General features: G+C 41.0%; 1 protein-coding gene across 1 annotated transcript; it reads left to right on the top strand.

Annotated features, from left to right (window-relative positions):
• Positions 1-2,600: 2,600 nt before the first annotated feature.
• On the top strand, positions 2,601-16,755 carry mafk (v-maf avian musculoaponeurotic fibrosarcoma oncogene homolog K). The gene is made up of 3 exons (XM_029625424.2): positions 2,601-2,784; positions 12,410-12,488; positions 12,576-16,755. The coding sequence occupies exons 2-3, from the start codon at positions 12,444-12,446 to the stop codon at positions 13,011-13,013; spliced, it is 483 nt and encodes a 160-aa protein (XP_029481284.1). The 5' UTR covers positions 2,601-2,784; positions 12,410-12,443; the 3' UTR covers positions 13,014-16,755.
• Positions 16,756-17,455: the final 700 nt, after the last annotated feature.

Below are 17,455 nucleotides of genomic sequence, written 5' to 3'. Positions count from 1 at the left end.
GGCTTTCGAAGACCTTAGATAGGCAGGGCAGGATGGATATAGGTCTGTAACAGTTTGGGTCCAGGGTGTCTCCCCCTTTGAAGAGGGGGATGACCGCGGCAGCTTTCCAGTCCTTGGGGTTGAAAGAGGGGTTGAACAGGTTGGCAATAGGGGTTGCGACAATGGCGGCGGATAGTTTCAGAAATAGAGGGTCCAGATTGTCAAGCCCAGCTGATTTGTACGGGTCCAGGTTTTGCAGCTCTTTCAGAAGATCTGCTATCTGGATTTGGGTAAAGGAGAAGCTGGGGAGGCTTGGGCGAGTAGCTGCGGGGGGTGGAGCTGTTGGCCGAGGTTGGAGTAGCCAGGAGGAAGGCATGGCCAGCCGTTGAGAAATGAGAAATGCTTGTTGAAGTTTTCGATTATTATGGATTTATCGGTGGTGACCGTGTTACCTAGCCTCAGTGCAGTGGGCAGCTGGGAGGAGGTGCTCTTGTTCTCCATGGACTTAATTCAAAGTTATCTGTCCAAAATTGTAATCAGTAACTTAACTTTTGTATTATCCAAACTCAGTCACCAAATCTGATGACTTTCAGTTATGTTTGGATTACTTTCTCCTTAAGAGGCATTAGAAGATGACAAAAAGGAATTGAACGTCATTGAGAAAACGTGCTTTCTGAATTTAGAAGTAATCAGCTAGTTTCCCCCCCCAAAAAATAGCTGGTATCCTAACTGATGAGTTATTTGTTTGTAATCAGTTTACAAGTAAACAGTTACTCCCAAACCCTGCTAATAACTAGACTTAAGAAGTTAGTGAAGTCATCATTTATATGCTAATCATTAACAGTCTGTTGGGGTACTGGAGGTTCATTTTCCAACCTTCTGTAAACAGCTCTTCGTTCTAGATAATTTTATCCGAGCTCGGCATCATACATCATCGGTGGGATATCGTGGGCATAAAAGCTAACACCTCCTCTGATCTTTATTGTTTCATATCCCAGTACACTACTGTGTAATATTGATTTAGTCAAAACAAAGACATGAACAGACAAGTCCTGCCTCAGGTAAAGGCTTCGACACTGCTGGAGTGGAACATCTGGGGGACACATTTTTCTAATAAATCGACCACATGATCAATAAAATAATGAATTGCAGACAGCCCAACTATACACCAAGCCAAAAAATCCCATGCCACAATGCACATTCAATTACATTTTTAATTACAAGAATGCTCAGGGGGGGATTACAGAGGCATATAAACTATTGCGAACATAACCTGATGTTAATTCTGTTGACAAGATTTGCTCTAATAAAGCAGGTTTGGGCATTGCGTTAGAATGAGAACCACCCATAACACAAACATGAGTAATTACTCATCTCAAAGCTGCATTTGCTTTCAACTTTATTGTACTCTGCATGAGAGATCCCAGCACATCAATGTACAATTTAGTCCATATGCCTCTCCTGAGGAAAACGCTTATGTGTTGAATCACCCCTGGCAATGGTCTTCCACAGAAATACAACCATACACCAACCTCCTGGCTCTAGGCCCAGCTACAGTGGGTCCATAATTGGGCAAAAGACCAGAATTGGAATGCCTGTGTAAATGCAGGCAATGCGTGTTTATTGTTTCAATACTTCTATTGGTGTATCTAAATATATGTGGCAACCTTACGCAAGTGAATACTGTTGAAGCCAATTAGACCACAGCCTTAAGGCATGTCAGCACTGCTTATCAACTCTGTGCTCATTTTGAGGATGTTCAATGAGATGAGCCCTAGAGTTAGGCTGTTAATGTATATCACATACATACACATTTTAAACATTGCAGTATTAAAATGAGTAAATCATTTTTAGAAGAATATTTGATCTGTCTGTTTAAAAATATGAATGCAGCGTATGACCAAGAACAACTGAGAAGCACGTTGTTGGGAGTCCTTAGTTGGGGGGATACTACTAGTTTATTTTTGGAGATGTGTCATGTTTTTTTTCTAAAGCATTTCACCTAAGAGAATGTCTGTCACCCTTCTCAGACTATATATTGTCTTGCATGAGAATGGTCTTGGGGCAGTAGCGTAAGTGGTTAGTAAGAAGGCGGAATAAGCAAGCTTATAGTTGGCCTCAGAGCCTTCAACATTATGCAGCCTGTAATAAATCCATAACTCAAAATAAATGTTGGAAGGACAGGACATTGGTAAAGACAGATGGCGCTGTTTCTTCTATTAACCAGTGAGGCAGTAACTTTAGGGTCAGATTACCAAAAAAAAAAGATAATTCTGTAATATAAATTATGGGAAGTATGTGGGATAGGGTTTCTCTCATACTGATTTTGTCACCAGAAGAACAAACATTGTGCAATCATGGAATTATTGAATTGGCATATAAAAAGCTAAAACATGTGCTGACATTGTCTGTGAAGTATTAACAGCATATAGTTGGATAGCCATCATTAGTATAATAATGATTTAATCTACACATTATCTCGCCAATTTTCCCAAAAGTATTCGCAAACTGCATCTACCATGTATTTCTGGCTTCCCCTAGTTTCCCGCCTCGTTTACGTCAGCAGAAAGTTATTTTCATGAATGGAGGGGGCGGTCACGAGGAATTGGTGACGTGAATACTTGCGGAAGCACAGAGTGGAATGTTGATACATTGTTGTTGTTTTGTAGTTAATTTAGTACGGGGATACATTTCGGTTCGACTGCTGGACGCCTTTCAGAATCGCGACAAGTAACTTCCACCCGTATAGGACGGCAACTTCACAAGCTTTACGCTTTGCAGACGGAGAATATCCGCGTTCATAAGGTACGAGCGCTTTTCTGGGAGATGTTTTGACATTCCTCTCTAGAATTGCTGATGCTATCACGGTGACAGATTCGATTTTACGCATGTATCAACAAGTAAGATCAGGCTTAAACAAACATTTCATTTACATGTTATCAACGTACTTGGTACATTTTGTAGGCCTATCTTTTCAATTTGAAACAATTTACAAACGTTTATGGTTATTTGCAATTATTTTTCTGCAATATGGACACGTGTTGGAGTAGTGTAACGCCTGGAATTAACTTATTTCACTCTTGAAGTTAAAATGTAACAATTTAACAAATCGTGTTTTTCCGAATAGTTTCTTTTTAAAAATTTTATTCCATCTATTTACCAATTGTAATATTTTGAATGGTAATATGTTTTACTTCTGCCTCTTAATAACTTGAATAAGTGTAGTATTTTCAGAGATCTTCGAATAATTACTATATCCATATCGTTGTCCACATAGCATACGGTAGCATACTTTTATATTTACGACGTAAGGAAACAACACGTGGTCTGGGTTTTAGAATTCTGAGTCAAAGGGCATGGTGTGGGTGTAACCGATGCTTCGTGGATGTCAGTTGTTGATGTGTGCAGAGGGTCCCTGGTTCGAGCCCGGGTATGGGCGAGGGGACGGACTAAAGTTATACTGTTACATGGGGATAGACCACCAGGAGGATAGTAAAGTGGACAACAGTAATGGAGACGAGTTCTAAAACGTTGCCTTTGCTTCACACATGATACATTCTACGATTAGCTTGTTTTCCTATATCAAGACCCGTAAGTGTGTGGGCTACTGTAATTTTCAGCAAGTATGGCAGTTTTTATTTTCCTTAAATGTAGTATAAACTGTAGAAGTTAGGTTTATGTTCAGTTTATTATATAGAATCTGAAATATACTGTGCCTTCAGAAAGTATTCACACCCTTGACCACATTTTGTTGTTACAGCCTGAATGTAAAATTAATTAAATTGAGAGTTCACTGGCCTACTACACACAATGTCCCATAATGTCAAAGTGGAATTATGTTTGTGCTGCTAAGGTACGCAATAGTATATTTTGGTAGACAGAATAGCAAAGACAGATCGTGCTCTTTGGTAAAAGGGGTACATTGGAATTATGTTTGTTTAAATTTGTTTAAAAAATATATATATGTTTACAAGTTAAGTAAAAATGAAAAGCTGAAATGTCTTGTTATGTCATGCTTAAATACACTTCAAAAGTATGAGGACATCTGCTCCTCGAACATCTCATTCCAAAATCATGGGCATTAATATGCCTGGGGGTGTGTTTTGGGTCATTGTCCTGTTGGAAAACAAGTGATAGTCCCACTAACAAATTGTTAGTGCTGTATCAGTGATTTCAGTATTTATCCTATACCCTGGTTTGACAGTAGAGAGAGGAGAGAGTGCCATAGTTGGCCCTGGTTCAGCAGAATCTCTTTTGGAAGCCGCAGTGTCACAGGTCAATATGAAATTGAATCTACGGGCCTCATTTTTAGATGACACTCACACAAAAAAAAGCTTGTTGCTATGCAGATTTTTTTTCTCTGCCTCGGTCCCATTGCTCAGCTTTATAAAATTAAACAAAGAGAAGAAATCCTTATCAATTTCATATTTTGGTGCTGGTTGCATGTCTACATACTGGGATCATATTCTTGGACATTTGAACTTTACTGTCATTGTGATTTATATGGAAAATATGAGAGGAGTCCTAACTCATCCAAAACTTTCCACATTGTATGAAGGCCTTGAAATCTCGTCGAAGAGGCTGCCTATGCCCCGAGTCACTGTTGAAGTCGGAAGTTTAGATACACTTAGGTTGGAGTCATTACAACTCGTTTTTCAACCACTCCACAAATTACTTGTTAACAAACTATAGTTTTGGCAAGTCAGTTAGGACATCTACTTTGTGCAAGTCATTTTTCCAACAATTGTTTAGAGACAGATTATTTACTTGTAATTCACTGTATCACAATTCCAGTGGGTCAGAAGTTCACCTACATTAAGTTGACTGTGCATTTAAACAGTTTGGAAAATTCCAGAAATTGTCATGGCTTTAGAAGCTTCTGTTAGGCTAATTGACTTCATTTGAGTCTATTAGAGGTGTATTTTTTATTTACCTTTATTTAACTAGGCAAGTCCGTTAAAAACAAATTCTTATTTTCAATGACAGCCTAGGGACAGTGAGTTAACTGCCTGTTCAGGGGCAGAATGACAGATTTGTACCTTGTCAGCTCGGGGATTTGAACTTGCAAACTTCCGGTTACTAGTACAACGCTCTAACCACTAGGCTACCCTGCCGTATCTGTGGATGCATTTCAAGCCTACCTTCAAACTCAGTCCCTCTCTGCTTGACATCATGGGAAAATCAAAAGAAATCAGCCAAGACCTCAGACAAAAAATTGTAGACCTCCACAAGTCTGGTTCATCCTTGGGAGCAATTTCCAAATGCCTGAAAGTACCATGTTAATCTGTACAAGCAATAGTACGCAAGTATAAACACCATGGGACCACGCATCCGCCATACTGTTCAGGAAGAAGACACATTCTGTCTCCTAGAGATGAACGTATTTGGTGTGTCAAGTGCAAATCAATCCCAGAACAACAGCAAAGGACCTTGTGAAGATGCTGGAGGAAACAGGTACAAAAGTAACTATATCTACAGTAAAACGAGTCCTTTATCGACATAATCTGAATGGCTGCTTAGCAAGAAAGAAGCCACAGCTCCAAAACCGCCATAAAAAAATCCAGACTACGGTTTGCAACTGCACATGGGGACAAAGATCGTACTTTTTGGAGAAATGTCCTCTGGACTGAAATACAACTGTTTGGCCATAATGACCATTGTTATGTTTGGAGAAAAAAGGGGGAGGCTTGCAAGCCAAAGAACACCATCCCAACCGTGAAGCACAGGAGTGGCAACATCATGTTGTGGGTGTGCTTTGCTGAAGGAGGGACTGGTGCACTTCACAAAATAGATGGCATCATGAGGAAGGAAAATTATGTGGATATATTGAAGCAACATGTCAAGACATCAGTCAGGAAGTTAAAGCTTGGTCGCAAATGGGTCTTCCAAATGGACAATGACCCCAAGCATACTTCCAAAGTTGTGGCAAAATGGCTTAAGGACAACAAGGTCAAGGTATAGGAGTGGCTATCACAAAGCCCTGACTTTAATCCTATTTGTGGGCAGAACTGAAAAAGCGTGTGTGAGCATGGAGGCCTACAAACCTGACTCAGTTGTACCAGCTCTGTCAGGGGGAATGGGCCAAAATTCACCCAACTTATTGTGGGAAGCTTGTGGAAGGCTACCTGAGACGTTTGATCCAAGTTAAACCATTTTAAAGGCAATGCTACCAAATACTAATTGAGTGTATGTAAACTTCTGACCCATTGAGAATGTGATGAAAGAAATAAAAGCTGAAATAAATCACTCTCTACTATTATTCTGACATTTCACTTTCTTAAAATAAAGTGGTGATTCTAACTGACCTAAGACAGGGAATCTTTATTAGTATTAAATGTCAGGAACTGGGATACACCTTAGCCAAATACATTTAAACTCAGTATGTAAACTTCTGACTTCAACTGTATATGTGGTGGTGGTGACCTCCCACACCAAGTGCATCATATCATGCTCTGTTATTTTTATTTATTTATTTATTTCACCTTTATTTAACCAGGTAAGCAAGTTGAGAACAAGTTCTTATTTACAATTGCGACCTGGCCAAGATAAAGCAAAGCAGTTCGACACATACAACGACACAGAGTTACACATGGAGTAAAACAAACATACAGTCAATAATACAGTAAAAAAAACAAGTCTATATACAATGTGAGCAAATTAGGTGAGAAGGGAGGTAAAGGCAAAAAAGGCCATGGTGGCAAAGTAAATACAATATAGCAAGTAAAACACTGGAATGGTAGTTTTGCAATGGAAGAATGTGCAAAGTAGAAATAAAAATAATGGGGTGCAAAGGAGCAAATTAAATAATAAATAATAAATAAATACAGTTGGGAAAGAGGTAGTTGTTTGGGCTAAATTATAGGTGGGCTATGTACAGGTGCAGTAATCTGTAAGATGCTCTGACAGTTGGTGCTTAAAGCTAGTGAGGGAGATAAGTGTTTCCAATTTAAGAGATTTTTGTAGTTCGTTCCAGTCATTGGCAGCAGAGAACTGGAAGGAGAGGCGGCCAAAGAAAGAATTGGTTTTGGGGGTGACTAGAGAGATATACCTGCTGGAGCGTGTGCTACAGGTGGGAGATGCTATGGTGACCAGCGAGCTGAGATAAGGGGGGACTTTACCTAGCAGGGTCTTGTAGATGACATGGAGCCAGTGGGTTTGGCGACGAGTATGAAGCGAGGGCCAGCCAACGAGAGCGTACAGGTCGCAATGGTGGGTAGTATATGGGGCTTTGGTGACAAAACGGATTGCACTGTGATAGACTGCATCCAATTTGTTGAGTAGGGTATTGGAGGCTATTTTGTAAATGACATCGCCAAAGTCGAGGATTGGTAGGATGGTCAATTTTACAAGGGTATGTTTGGCAGCATGAGTGAAGGATGCTTTGTTGCGAAATAGGAAGCCAATTCTAGATTTAACTTTGGATTGGAGATGTTTGATATGGGTCTGGAAGGAGAGTTTACAGTCTAACCAGACACCTAAGTATTTGTAGTTGTCCACGTATTCTAAGTCAGAGCCGTCCAGAGTAGTGATGTTGGACAGGCGGGTAGGTGCAGGTAGCGATCGGTTGAAGAGCATGCATTTAGTTTTACTTGTATTTAAGAGCAATTGGAGGCCACGGAAGGAGAGTTGTATGGGTTGTATGAGTTATGAGGTTAACATGTGACTCAGTTACCAATGTGATGTCTGGAGGAGGAGAGAGGGCCTATCATCTTCTGCTCTCTCACTTCCCTACCCAATATTTCAGCATGACAATATGGTGTATACATACTCATAATGGTTAATGATGCTCACAGTTTTCATAGTATTGAGTGGTCAGGGGGTGGAAGAGAACCCACAGTTGTCATTGTGGGTTTTGCAGTGTGTTGTGAAATGACTGTGGTTAGTGAAAAGGTATGACTCAAAAGGAAACCAAAGTCAGATATTTTTATGTGTAAAGTTACTTTTAACTGTGAAACGTTTAACTTAATTTCCTTACTATGTGTTCTGATAATTTATTTCTAGAGACAAAGACTGTGTCATAAGAATTACATAGTACAGTTTAACAGTACTGTATTACATGTACAGTTTAACAGTCCCGTTAACAGGTTTACACCGAAGCATGGAGAGATATACATTGGCATCTCTCCACAAGTGCCTCTTAGGTGCCTGTGTTGTACCAACCACCAGGATCTGCACCCAGCCCATTCCTGCATTTCTGGATGACTTCCTGGATCTCAGACCAATGCTCTCGCCACACTGTGGCCTGGGGTGTGGAGGGATCGTCTCGAGTAAAGTGTCTTGTTTTTGTAATTATGCTATTAGGTGGTATACAGTAAACAAGGAGAAATGTCCTGAACTTTCTCACTTTTACATCTGAGAACTTGGGTACTCAGACTGAATAAGAATATTAACAACGTAATGGAGGGCCGGGATGGAATTAATGACTCCTAAACTCCTTTGTTATTTGAAGTTGGAAAATGTAATAGTATTTTTTTTCCTCATTGATTTTCATTGTTATTCAATGTGTACTATGGAATGGCTTTAGTTAGGTAATAACTGGACAGCTTTGTCTTTGTTGTGTACATACTTGACATTTTTTTCAATCCCTATGTCCCCAGTTGGAAAGTCGCTTCGCTCAGATATCTACCTCTCCTCCCTTTTCCTCAGAAAAGTTCCGGCGGGTATGCCAGCCGTTTCCTGTACTTTTCCTTCTGCCCTGCGGAACAACGTGATTTTCCAGGAAACGTCAGTTTGGGAGGGTGTGATTCCCTGCCGCTCGTCCTAGTTCTTACCAGTAAACAGCATGACTCATGGCTCGGCTATGCTCTCCATTTCCTTTACATAACATCCCTCCAAATGTGCTGTGCTGGAGTGCAGAGCAGAGTGCACCACCACAGCATAGTCTGGAGGAAGGCTCTCTTCTCCCTAACTCCCTGAGCAAACTGAGGAGACATTCTGTACAGAGGGGTGCTCCATCAAGCTCTCTCTCCTCTCTCAGAGGAACATAGCGTATCTGTTTTCCACCAAACCCAAACTACAAAACGAATAGAAAAGAGAAGGAAAACAAGTAGCCAAGACAAGCCAACATTTCATCTATCACTGGGACCTGAGCACTCAGCTCTTTGATGTGCTCTTTATTCTAGCAAAATGTTGCGCCCCAGAGCAGTACCTGTCATAACCCAAGCACACAGACTTGAATTTCAGCTGAGGTCTGAATGACAAAAACTAAACGGAGTCACATTTCACACATTGTCTCTGGACTAATACCATAACAGGCCTGCAGTTTATTGGCTTGTTATTCAAGCCAGGTCACAATCAGTGCTTAAATAGACAGTTATTCATCCATTATTAATGGTTACTGCCTGGGCTGATACTGTGGTGCTGATTTAATATGCACCTTAGTAAAACTCATTCTATAGTATTTTAGCAAAGCTGTAGCCCTAGTTCTTGGCTCAAGCTTTGAGTAAGTCATTGATGTCAATTACACTGAATGACTAAACAACAAACTATGACAAAGGTTATGTTCACTTTTTCCAAGAGTTCAATTGGGCAGAGAACAGTGATTATTAGCAGTGGGCTGCATCCGGAGCCTACAGTAATCTTGTCAGTTGGACTTGTGTGAGTTGATACGATGAGTAATTTCCTCATGATCTGGACTACGTGAGCTGATGAAATATGGCGCTGAAATCATCAGACCTTTCCTGTGGCCAGCAAATATTTTATATTTTCCATCTGTTTAGCCATGAAAACTTAACAGTGTTGTCTAACTAAGTTATTTGGTTAGGGATAGTACTACTCTTTATTCCTGTTAGTCGTCAACACTTGATTAATTCTGGCTGTTGTTAGACTTCGATATGAGACACATCTGAATTTCAGACATTTGGAAGATTTTACAGCGATATCTTTACATCTGAATAGACTAAGATGGGTGCATTACACAGGACATATTCTGAATGCATTTATCCTCCCAAATGAAACTTGGGGTATCTTTCGTGTGTGTGTGTGTGTGTGTGTGCTCAGTCAGGAATGTGGTTCTGTTATCCACACTTAAGCCACATTCTATGGCTTTACTTTGAGGTCTTCTCCGACACGAGTAGAAGCACTCAAAAAGGTGAAAAGGGAAATATGTGCACAGTCAAAAGCGGTACTGAATTGTAAAATGTGCCTGTTGCTCGTCCTGAAAGATGATCAAAACAGGGATTTGGCCTTGGAACTTTACTGCTCTTTTCCTCTCTGGAAGACGGAAAGCCGCAAAGTGGGATCTGAAGAGCTCGACCTAGTGCCATTTGCTAAAACAGAGAGGAGCACATGCAGAAGGGATTTGAAGGAAACAATGTGGCCTCTGAGCTGTAAAGCTTGAGCACCCCGTGTATGGAGAGGGAGGCCTTTTTACATCCCCATTTCATGATATTCGAGTCACACGCAATATTACCCAGGGTCTCCCCTTGATGTAACAGTTCAAAACAGGCTCTTTCAGCCAACATGCTGGAACATTGTCTTACATTCTTGGCTGGCTGTGCAGTGTTGGATTCAAAGTGGCATACATGTGCCAAAATAAGGCAATGCTGTATGCTTTTCTCTACTCTTTTTCCTATAGTTAAGTTGAAAACCCAAGTGAATTTCAAATGAGGTTCAAAGGGGATGGCCAAAACAAGTAATCAGACGTGATGGTTCACCGAACATGTTTTCATGTGGTTCTTAAATCCACACAAAACAGAGTCATCTATTGGTTTATTTTCCAAGTTAGGATTGTGTGAGTGTACACTCTCCACATTCATGTATCCCTTCATTACAGAAACATGCGGTCAGGCATAGGCTGTACCTCCGGTGTGGTTTTACAAAAAGACAAAACAGATGGCTGACTAAGAACTTATTAGTGATCTGTTCTGCTTCAGTGCCAAAGCCAGTGAACCTTCCATTATCATCCGACCAATCACTTGGCATTCTGCCCCTTTCCACTTAGGAGCTCTTAGACTTTCGATGCAAGAACAGTATTTCTATTGTAGATACAGTGCAACCACTTCAGCTCTTCAACACAAGGTCAACCCAGCAACAGCTGTCAGAAACGGCTGTGATCAGCTATCTATATTTATTTCCAGGGGCATGAGATTAACTTCCCGAAAGGAATAGTCATTAAAACCTCACCCTTTGGGTTGTTGTATCTTGTTCGAGAAAGTGCACCTCAAAGCGCCGGATGGAATATTTGGCCTCTTAATGAGGTATCGCTTATCACATGTTCACCTAAATTGTTTAGCTGGCAGAATTTTGTGTCAGCAGCACAGTGAGCTAAATATATCCAGCAGCGTTAAATAAGGGCATGTAGCAGCTCAGGAAAGCCAAGTGTAATACGAGCCAGACAACCAGACACAAGTCCTAAATGAAATAGAGTACATTGTCTCACTACAAAAATACACCCATGACTGTAAGGGAAACTATTCCTCTGTCACACGATCTTCAGGAATTTCCCACATATCTACAGGACTGTGAAGTTCAGTATGACCATAAATGTAAGCTTGTGTTTGTTGGGTAGTTTTACTGTTGAAATAGGCATATGTTCTGTGTTATAAAGAGGAGACTCATACGGGTCAATGTAGGCCATGTTAGGTTGAATAGTACTGTATCTAAATGGAAGAGACTAAGCATTGTTCAGAGTTTATGAGACTTATTGTACACATTCCCTAAACTATTGGTGATCCTCACTTAGTTCTTCAAACTGACCTGCCCTTGTAATTTCTACCATGTGTATGACAGGGTTATGAATGAGACTTGTTTACCCTTTGGATGACCATGTGACTATACACCCACACCCATTTGCAGGGTGTTTCCATGGCAGCCGTTGCTTAGGGAGCAAGTCAGGGTGCTGAAATGGAGCCTTGGGAGAATGTGGGCTTTTATTCACAGTCAGGCACACAGCAGTCTCTTTTAGGCCATGGCAGCAGTCTCAAAGGCATGTGTTTCACTGTAGTGTTCAGATAGGCCTTTTTCTAAAAACGACTTTGACCAAAATAGCCCATGCCCGGTTTCTAAGCAGAGGGCTCAGACAAGCTGTGTGGTGAGAGCTGACCTGTTTCTATTCTTGCGGTCTTGCTATGGTCTAGTGAACTACATTGTGAGGGCCCTCCCTACAGCAGCAAGTAAACAGGTTTGCCCAACAGTCTGTATATTCATTATCATCTTTCAGTGTTATGCTGACCTCTGCTGGCAGTCTCTGTTACTAGAGAATCTACTGAGCTGGTTGCGGAGACGTAACTAACACAGGAATGTTGTTGTGGGATCTCATCGATAGATTTCTTGGGAAAGGGGAGTGGCTTCTTAGGATGGCTGTATCTGAACTTGGCTACACTCATAACCGACACTTTAATTTCACAACGAATACACTATATTATGTATACAAATATATTTGAATACATTTTTTTATTCCAATCACAATTTTCCCTTCTTTGTTTTGCAGTGTTGACGTCTGTGGGATTCTGGCCAGTTTATGCATGCAGGGTATGACGACTCAGTTTAAAGCAAACAAGACTTTAAAGGTAATTTTGTATTCGTACACTATGTTTAATGTGAATGATGAGTTCAGGAAAGGGCCAGACTCTCATCAATGGCTGCCTCTCTTGCAGGTTAAGAAGGAGGTGGGTGAGAATGCCCCGGCCCTCAGTGATGATGAGCTGGTGGTCATGTCGGTGCGCGAGCTCAACACACACCTGCGCGGGCTGACCAAGGAGGACGTGGTGCGGCTGAAGCAGCGGCGGAGGACCCTGAAGAACCGGGGCTACGCCGCCAGCTGCCGCATCAAGCGGGTCACCCAGAAGGAGGAGCTGGAGAGGCAGAAGCAGGAGCTGCAGCACGAGGTAGACAAGTTGGCCCGGGAGAACGCCAGCATGAGGCTAGAGCTGGATGCCCTACGCGCCAAGTATGAGGCCCTGCAGTGCTTTGCCCGGACTGTCACATGTGGTCCTCTCTCACCAGGCAAGGTGGCCACCACCAGCGTTATCACCATCATCAAGTCTACTAACAACCACAACTCCAGCCCAACCTCCTTCTCAGCCCCCTCCTAGTGCTGACAGGACTGGGCTCTCGTCTCCCCGTCCCGCCTGGTCCTTACCGGTTCCGACCCGATCCAGCCTGAAACCAATGGCACCCGACCCATGCTGAGAGGAAGCTCAGTAATTCGACTGAGGGAAGGGGGTGGGGTGGCCACTAGCTCTGTGTGATGATAACAACATGATGCTGCATTCATTCTCTACTCTCTTTCTCTCACATACTGTACATAATCTACATTGTCTGTGCACTGTGCCACAACCTCCCCAGCACCGGCAGGGCATTGGGCCTCTCTGACTGACGGCAGAGATTAGCTCATACTACAGTGCGAGTGGGTACTTGATATTATACCCTGTGATGGCAGCACTGGTCTGAGACTGCTCTGATGCCTGTGGTATCTTGCATTTACAGAGTATAAAGTAATATATTATTGTAATAATTACCGTATTAATACATTATGAATATTTAAAATAACACAAAAAAACGCTGATCTAAGCCTAAAAGCCTTCTTTCTTCTGTATATGAGAGTATATACTAATGTCTCAATGAAAATTGAGGCATTGAAGCTTTTGCCTTAAACTGATCTAGGAATGATCTCTCAGTAATATTCTTTTTTTTTGTCACACTCATACAGTATGTTCAATAATTTAAGCTTTTATATTTCCAATTTCAAGGGCAGCTTGAAAACCGTAAAAAAAAACTAAAAAAAACAATACAGTGGGGCAAAAATGTATTTAGCCAGCCACCAATTGTGCAAGTTCTCCCACTTAAAAAGATGAGAGGCCTGTAATTTTCATCATAGGTACACTTCAACTATGACAGACAAAATTAGATTTTTTTTCTCCAGAAAATCACATTGTAGGATTTTTAGTGAATTTATTTGCAAATTATGGTGGAAAATAAGTATTTGGTCACCTACAAACAAGCAAGATCTCTGGCTCTCACAGACCTGTAACTTCTTCTTTAAGAGGCTCCTCTGTCCTCCACTCGTTACCTGTATTAATGGCACCTGTTTGAACTTGTTATCAGTATAAAAGACACCTGTCCACAACCTCAAACAGTCACACTCCAAACTCCACTATGGCCAAGACCAAAGAGCTGTCAAAGGACACCAGAAACAAAATTGTAGACCTGCACCAGGCTGGGAAGGCTGAATCTGCAATAGGTAAGCAGCTTGGTTTGAGGAAATCAGCTGTGGGAGCAATTATTAGGAAATGGAAGACATACAAGACCACTGATAATCTCCCTTGATCTGGGGCTCCACGCAAGATCTCACCCCGTGGGGTCAAAAATGATCACAAGAACAGTGAGCAAAAATCCCAGAACCACACGGGGGGACCTAGTGAATGACCTACAGAGAGCTGGGACCAAAGTAACAAAGCCTACCATCAGTAACACACTACGCCGCCAGGGACTCAAATCCTGCAGTGCCAGACGTGTCCCCCTGCTTAAGCCAGTACATGTCCAGGCCCATCTGAAGTTTGCTAGAGCGCATTTGGATGATCCAAAATAAGATTGGGAGAATGTCATATGGTCAAATGAAACCAAAATATAACTTTTTGGTAAAAACACAACTTGTCGTGTTTAGAGGACAAAGAATGCTGAGTTTCATCCAAAGAACACCATACCTACTGTGAAGCATGGGGGTGGAAACAACATGCTTTGGGGCTGTTTTTCTGCAAAGAGACCAGGACGACTGATCCGTGTAAAGGAAAGAATGAATGGGGCCATGTATCGTGAGATTTTGAGTGAAAACCTCCTTCCATCAGCAAGGGCATTGAAGATGAAATGTGTCTGGGTCTTTCAGCATGACAATGGTCCCAAACACACCGCCCGGGCAACGAAGGAGTGGCTTCGTAAGAAGCATTTCAAGGTCCTGGAGTGGCCTTGCCAGTCTCCAGATCTCAACCCCATAGAAAATCTTTGGAGGGAGTTGAAAGTCTGTGTTGCCCAGAAACAGCCCCAAAACATCACTGCTCTAGAGGAGATCTGCATGGAGGAATGGGCCAAAATACCAGCAACGGTGTGTGAAAACCTTGTGAAGACTTACAGAAAACGTTTGACCTCTGTCATTGCCAACAAAGGGTATATAACAAAGTATTGAGAAACCTTTGTTATTGACCAAATACTTATTTTCCACCATACTTTGCAAATAAATTCATTAAAAATCCTACAATGTGATTTTCTTGATTTTTTTTCTCATTTTGTCTGTCATAGTTGAAGTGTACCTATGATGAAAATTACAGGCCTCATCTTTTTGAGTGGGAGAACTTGCACAATTGGTGGCTGACTAAATACTTTTTTGCCCCACTGTATATATTTGATAACTGACCAAGTATGTTTAGCTGGATGAACCAGGCCCTTTTGACATTGGAAAACTTTTATCTGGTTTAGACTGTAGATTCAACGTGCAGGTATATAGCATTATAGCATAGCCTACATTTTAGAATACAAACATACTCATGGGTTATCCTCCTTACAGCTGAGGAACTAAATCTCGGGTACAAGTAAAATACAAATTAGGCTACATCAGACAAATTTACAGATCATTGAACAGCACTTACTATGAAACTGTTAGATCACAGTGTAAAAGTACCAAAATCACTTGCTTTGCAAATGTTACAAATCATATAGCTGCAAATTTACATCTAAAATCATAGGACACCTGAAGCATCTTTTTGGGAAATACCGCATTCCATTCTGTTATTACTTTAGCAATGGGAGATTGTATCATGTTGATCATAGTTTGTGGTCTATCCCAGAATTGCTAAAGTTGCAGCCAGTTTATAACTATTTTATGTTATTAAGACGAGCACTTACCTATGATCTTTTGCCTCTGAACTATCCTCTCCATGCTATGCCATATTTTATGGTAGGTAATCCATATTGGATGTAGTGATGATGGGAGCTGCCTTGACAAATGAAATGCAATTCAATGAATTCCTGTATATTATAGACTTAAGCTAGAGCCTTTTAGTTTCAATGCAAGAGAAGGAACATCGAAGCTCTCAACTGCCTCCTGTCACTTTACATTAAGAACTCCGTCCTCTTAGAAATCATTCCTACTGTTGGGTCGTCTGAAAGTGCTGCTGCCGGTGTTGGTAACTCTGAAACAGTAGACATTGAACATATGCTTTTGACACGGACTCTTGGGTAAGAGGAATCCTGGTATAAAACTCAAGAGAAAAAAAAAACTCTAGGAATGGTGTCATGACCACATTCAATGGCACATTAGCTTCAAATGTTACCCATAAACAAGCACAGGTTGAGTATACTTTTTGATGGTTATAAGTTTCAGTTCTAGATACTTATCTAGAATCTATAATTCTTGCATTTCAGCCCTTATCGAAGTTAGTCACGAGTGAAGTCTAGAGTTGGCTCTTGTCAAGGTTTTCTCTTACCCTAGTGGACATGACTTTTCCTCCCCTGTTTCTTAGCTATAACGATCACGAAGGGGGACTTAGCTGCTGCATGGCTCTCTGCTATTTCAGGCAGGGCCATTGCTGTGCTCTTATCATTCTCATGTTGTGTTTTCATTTGGTATATTTGTTACTACACCTTAATTCCTGTGTTTTTATATGTGTATTTTTCTATAATTTTTGCTTTATTATAGGGATATTAAATACCTGGGAGTGGTGTGATCTTGTAATCATCCTCTGACGTAAAATGATTCTTATTTATTGGCCTATCTCAGCAGGATAGTTCAATTATTATCTATAGCATCAATTAAATCATAAGGAATCCATTCTGCTGACTTTATAGTTGTATTTGTGTCTTTTTAAGGTCAGTTCATAATTATTACCTGCAAACTACCCTCGGCTAGTCTGCAAATTAGGCTCTGTGTTTACACTCACGGCTGTTTTAGAGTAGGTGGATTGGGTATATTTTGATGGGAAAGACTTACTTTGGTAGCTAATTGCCATATGCCCACATGCTACATCACATTGCTAAACTCCAAGACTTTTGAAGTTTGAGTTGATGCTTTTGTGACAGCTATGAAACAGATACAAGTATTACAATTTGGAGGAGAATATTCAGCAGAATGCTAGTTATGAAATGAATGTTGAGGAAGAGAAAACACTTGAAATATTTAGCACCCTTTTCTGAGCTTTACACTGACCTCTGCTGGTAATCTTTATAAATGCTGTGAATAAGCACATTATTGACCAAATTGTTTTGGAGACTTGCAATCCAATTGCATATCAATTTAAGAATTTTATCCATTTAGTTATTGCTTTCAATTTCATTCAATTCTGTTGTAAACAAAGCCACAATACTGTCTATATATTATTGTATGACTCATATTCGAGTGCAAAACATATACTTTTGTGTCAAAATAAACATCCAACAAGGTAGATGAATTTCTATGTACCCCAAGCTGCATTTTCCTCCCTAGTTGTATTAAAACTCACTAAAGGTTCATACACATCTACACATGGCTCTGCCAGCTGAAGATGGA

This window comes from Oncorhynchus nerka, linkage group LG21 (genome assembly GCF_034236695.1).
Source record: "Oncorhynchus nerka isolate Pitt River linkage group LG21, Oner_Uvic_2.0, whole genome shotgun sequence".
Taxonomy (NCBI): Eukaryota; Metazoa; Chordata; class Actinopteri; order Salmoniformes; family Salmonidae; genus Oncorhynchus; species Oncorhynchus nerka.
The sequence above is the reverse complement of the archived record's forward strand: the minus strand, read 5'-3'. Positions and strand labels throughout refer to the sequence as shown.

Excerpts from the sequence above, each read along its gene's own strand:
- mafk (XM_029625424.2), top strand. The coding sequence starts at position 12,444 with ATGCAGGGTATGACGACTCAGTTTAAAGCAAACAAGACTTTAAAG. Across the intron at positions 12,489-12,575 it reads AAGCAAACAAGACTTTAAAG|GTTAAGAAGGAGGTGGGTGA; the intron begins GTAATTTTGTAT and ends CCTCTCTTGCAG.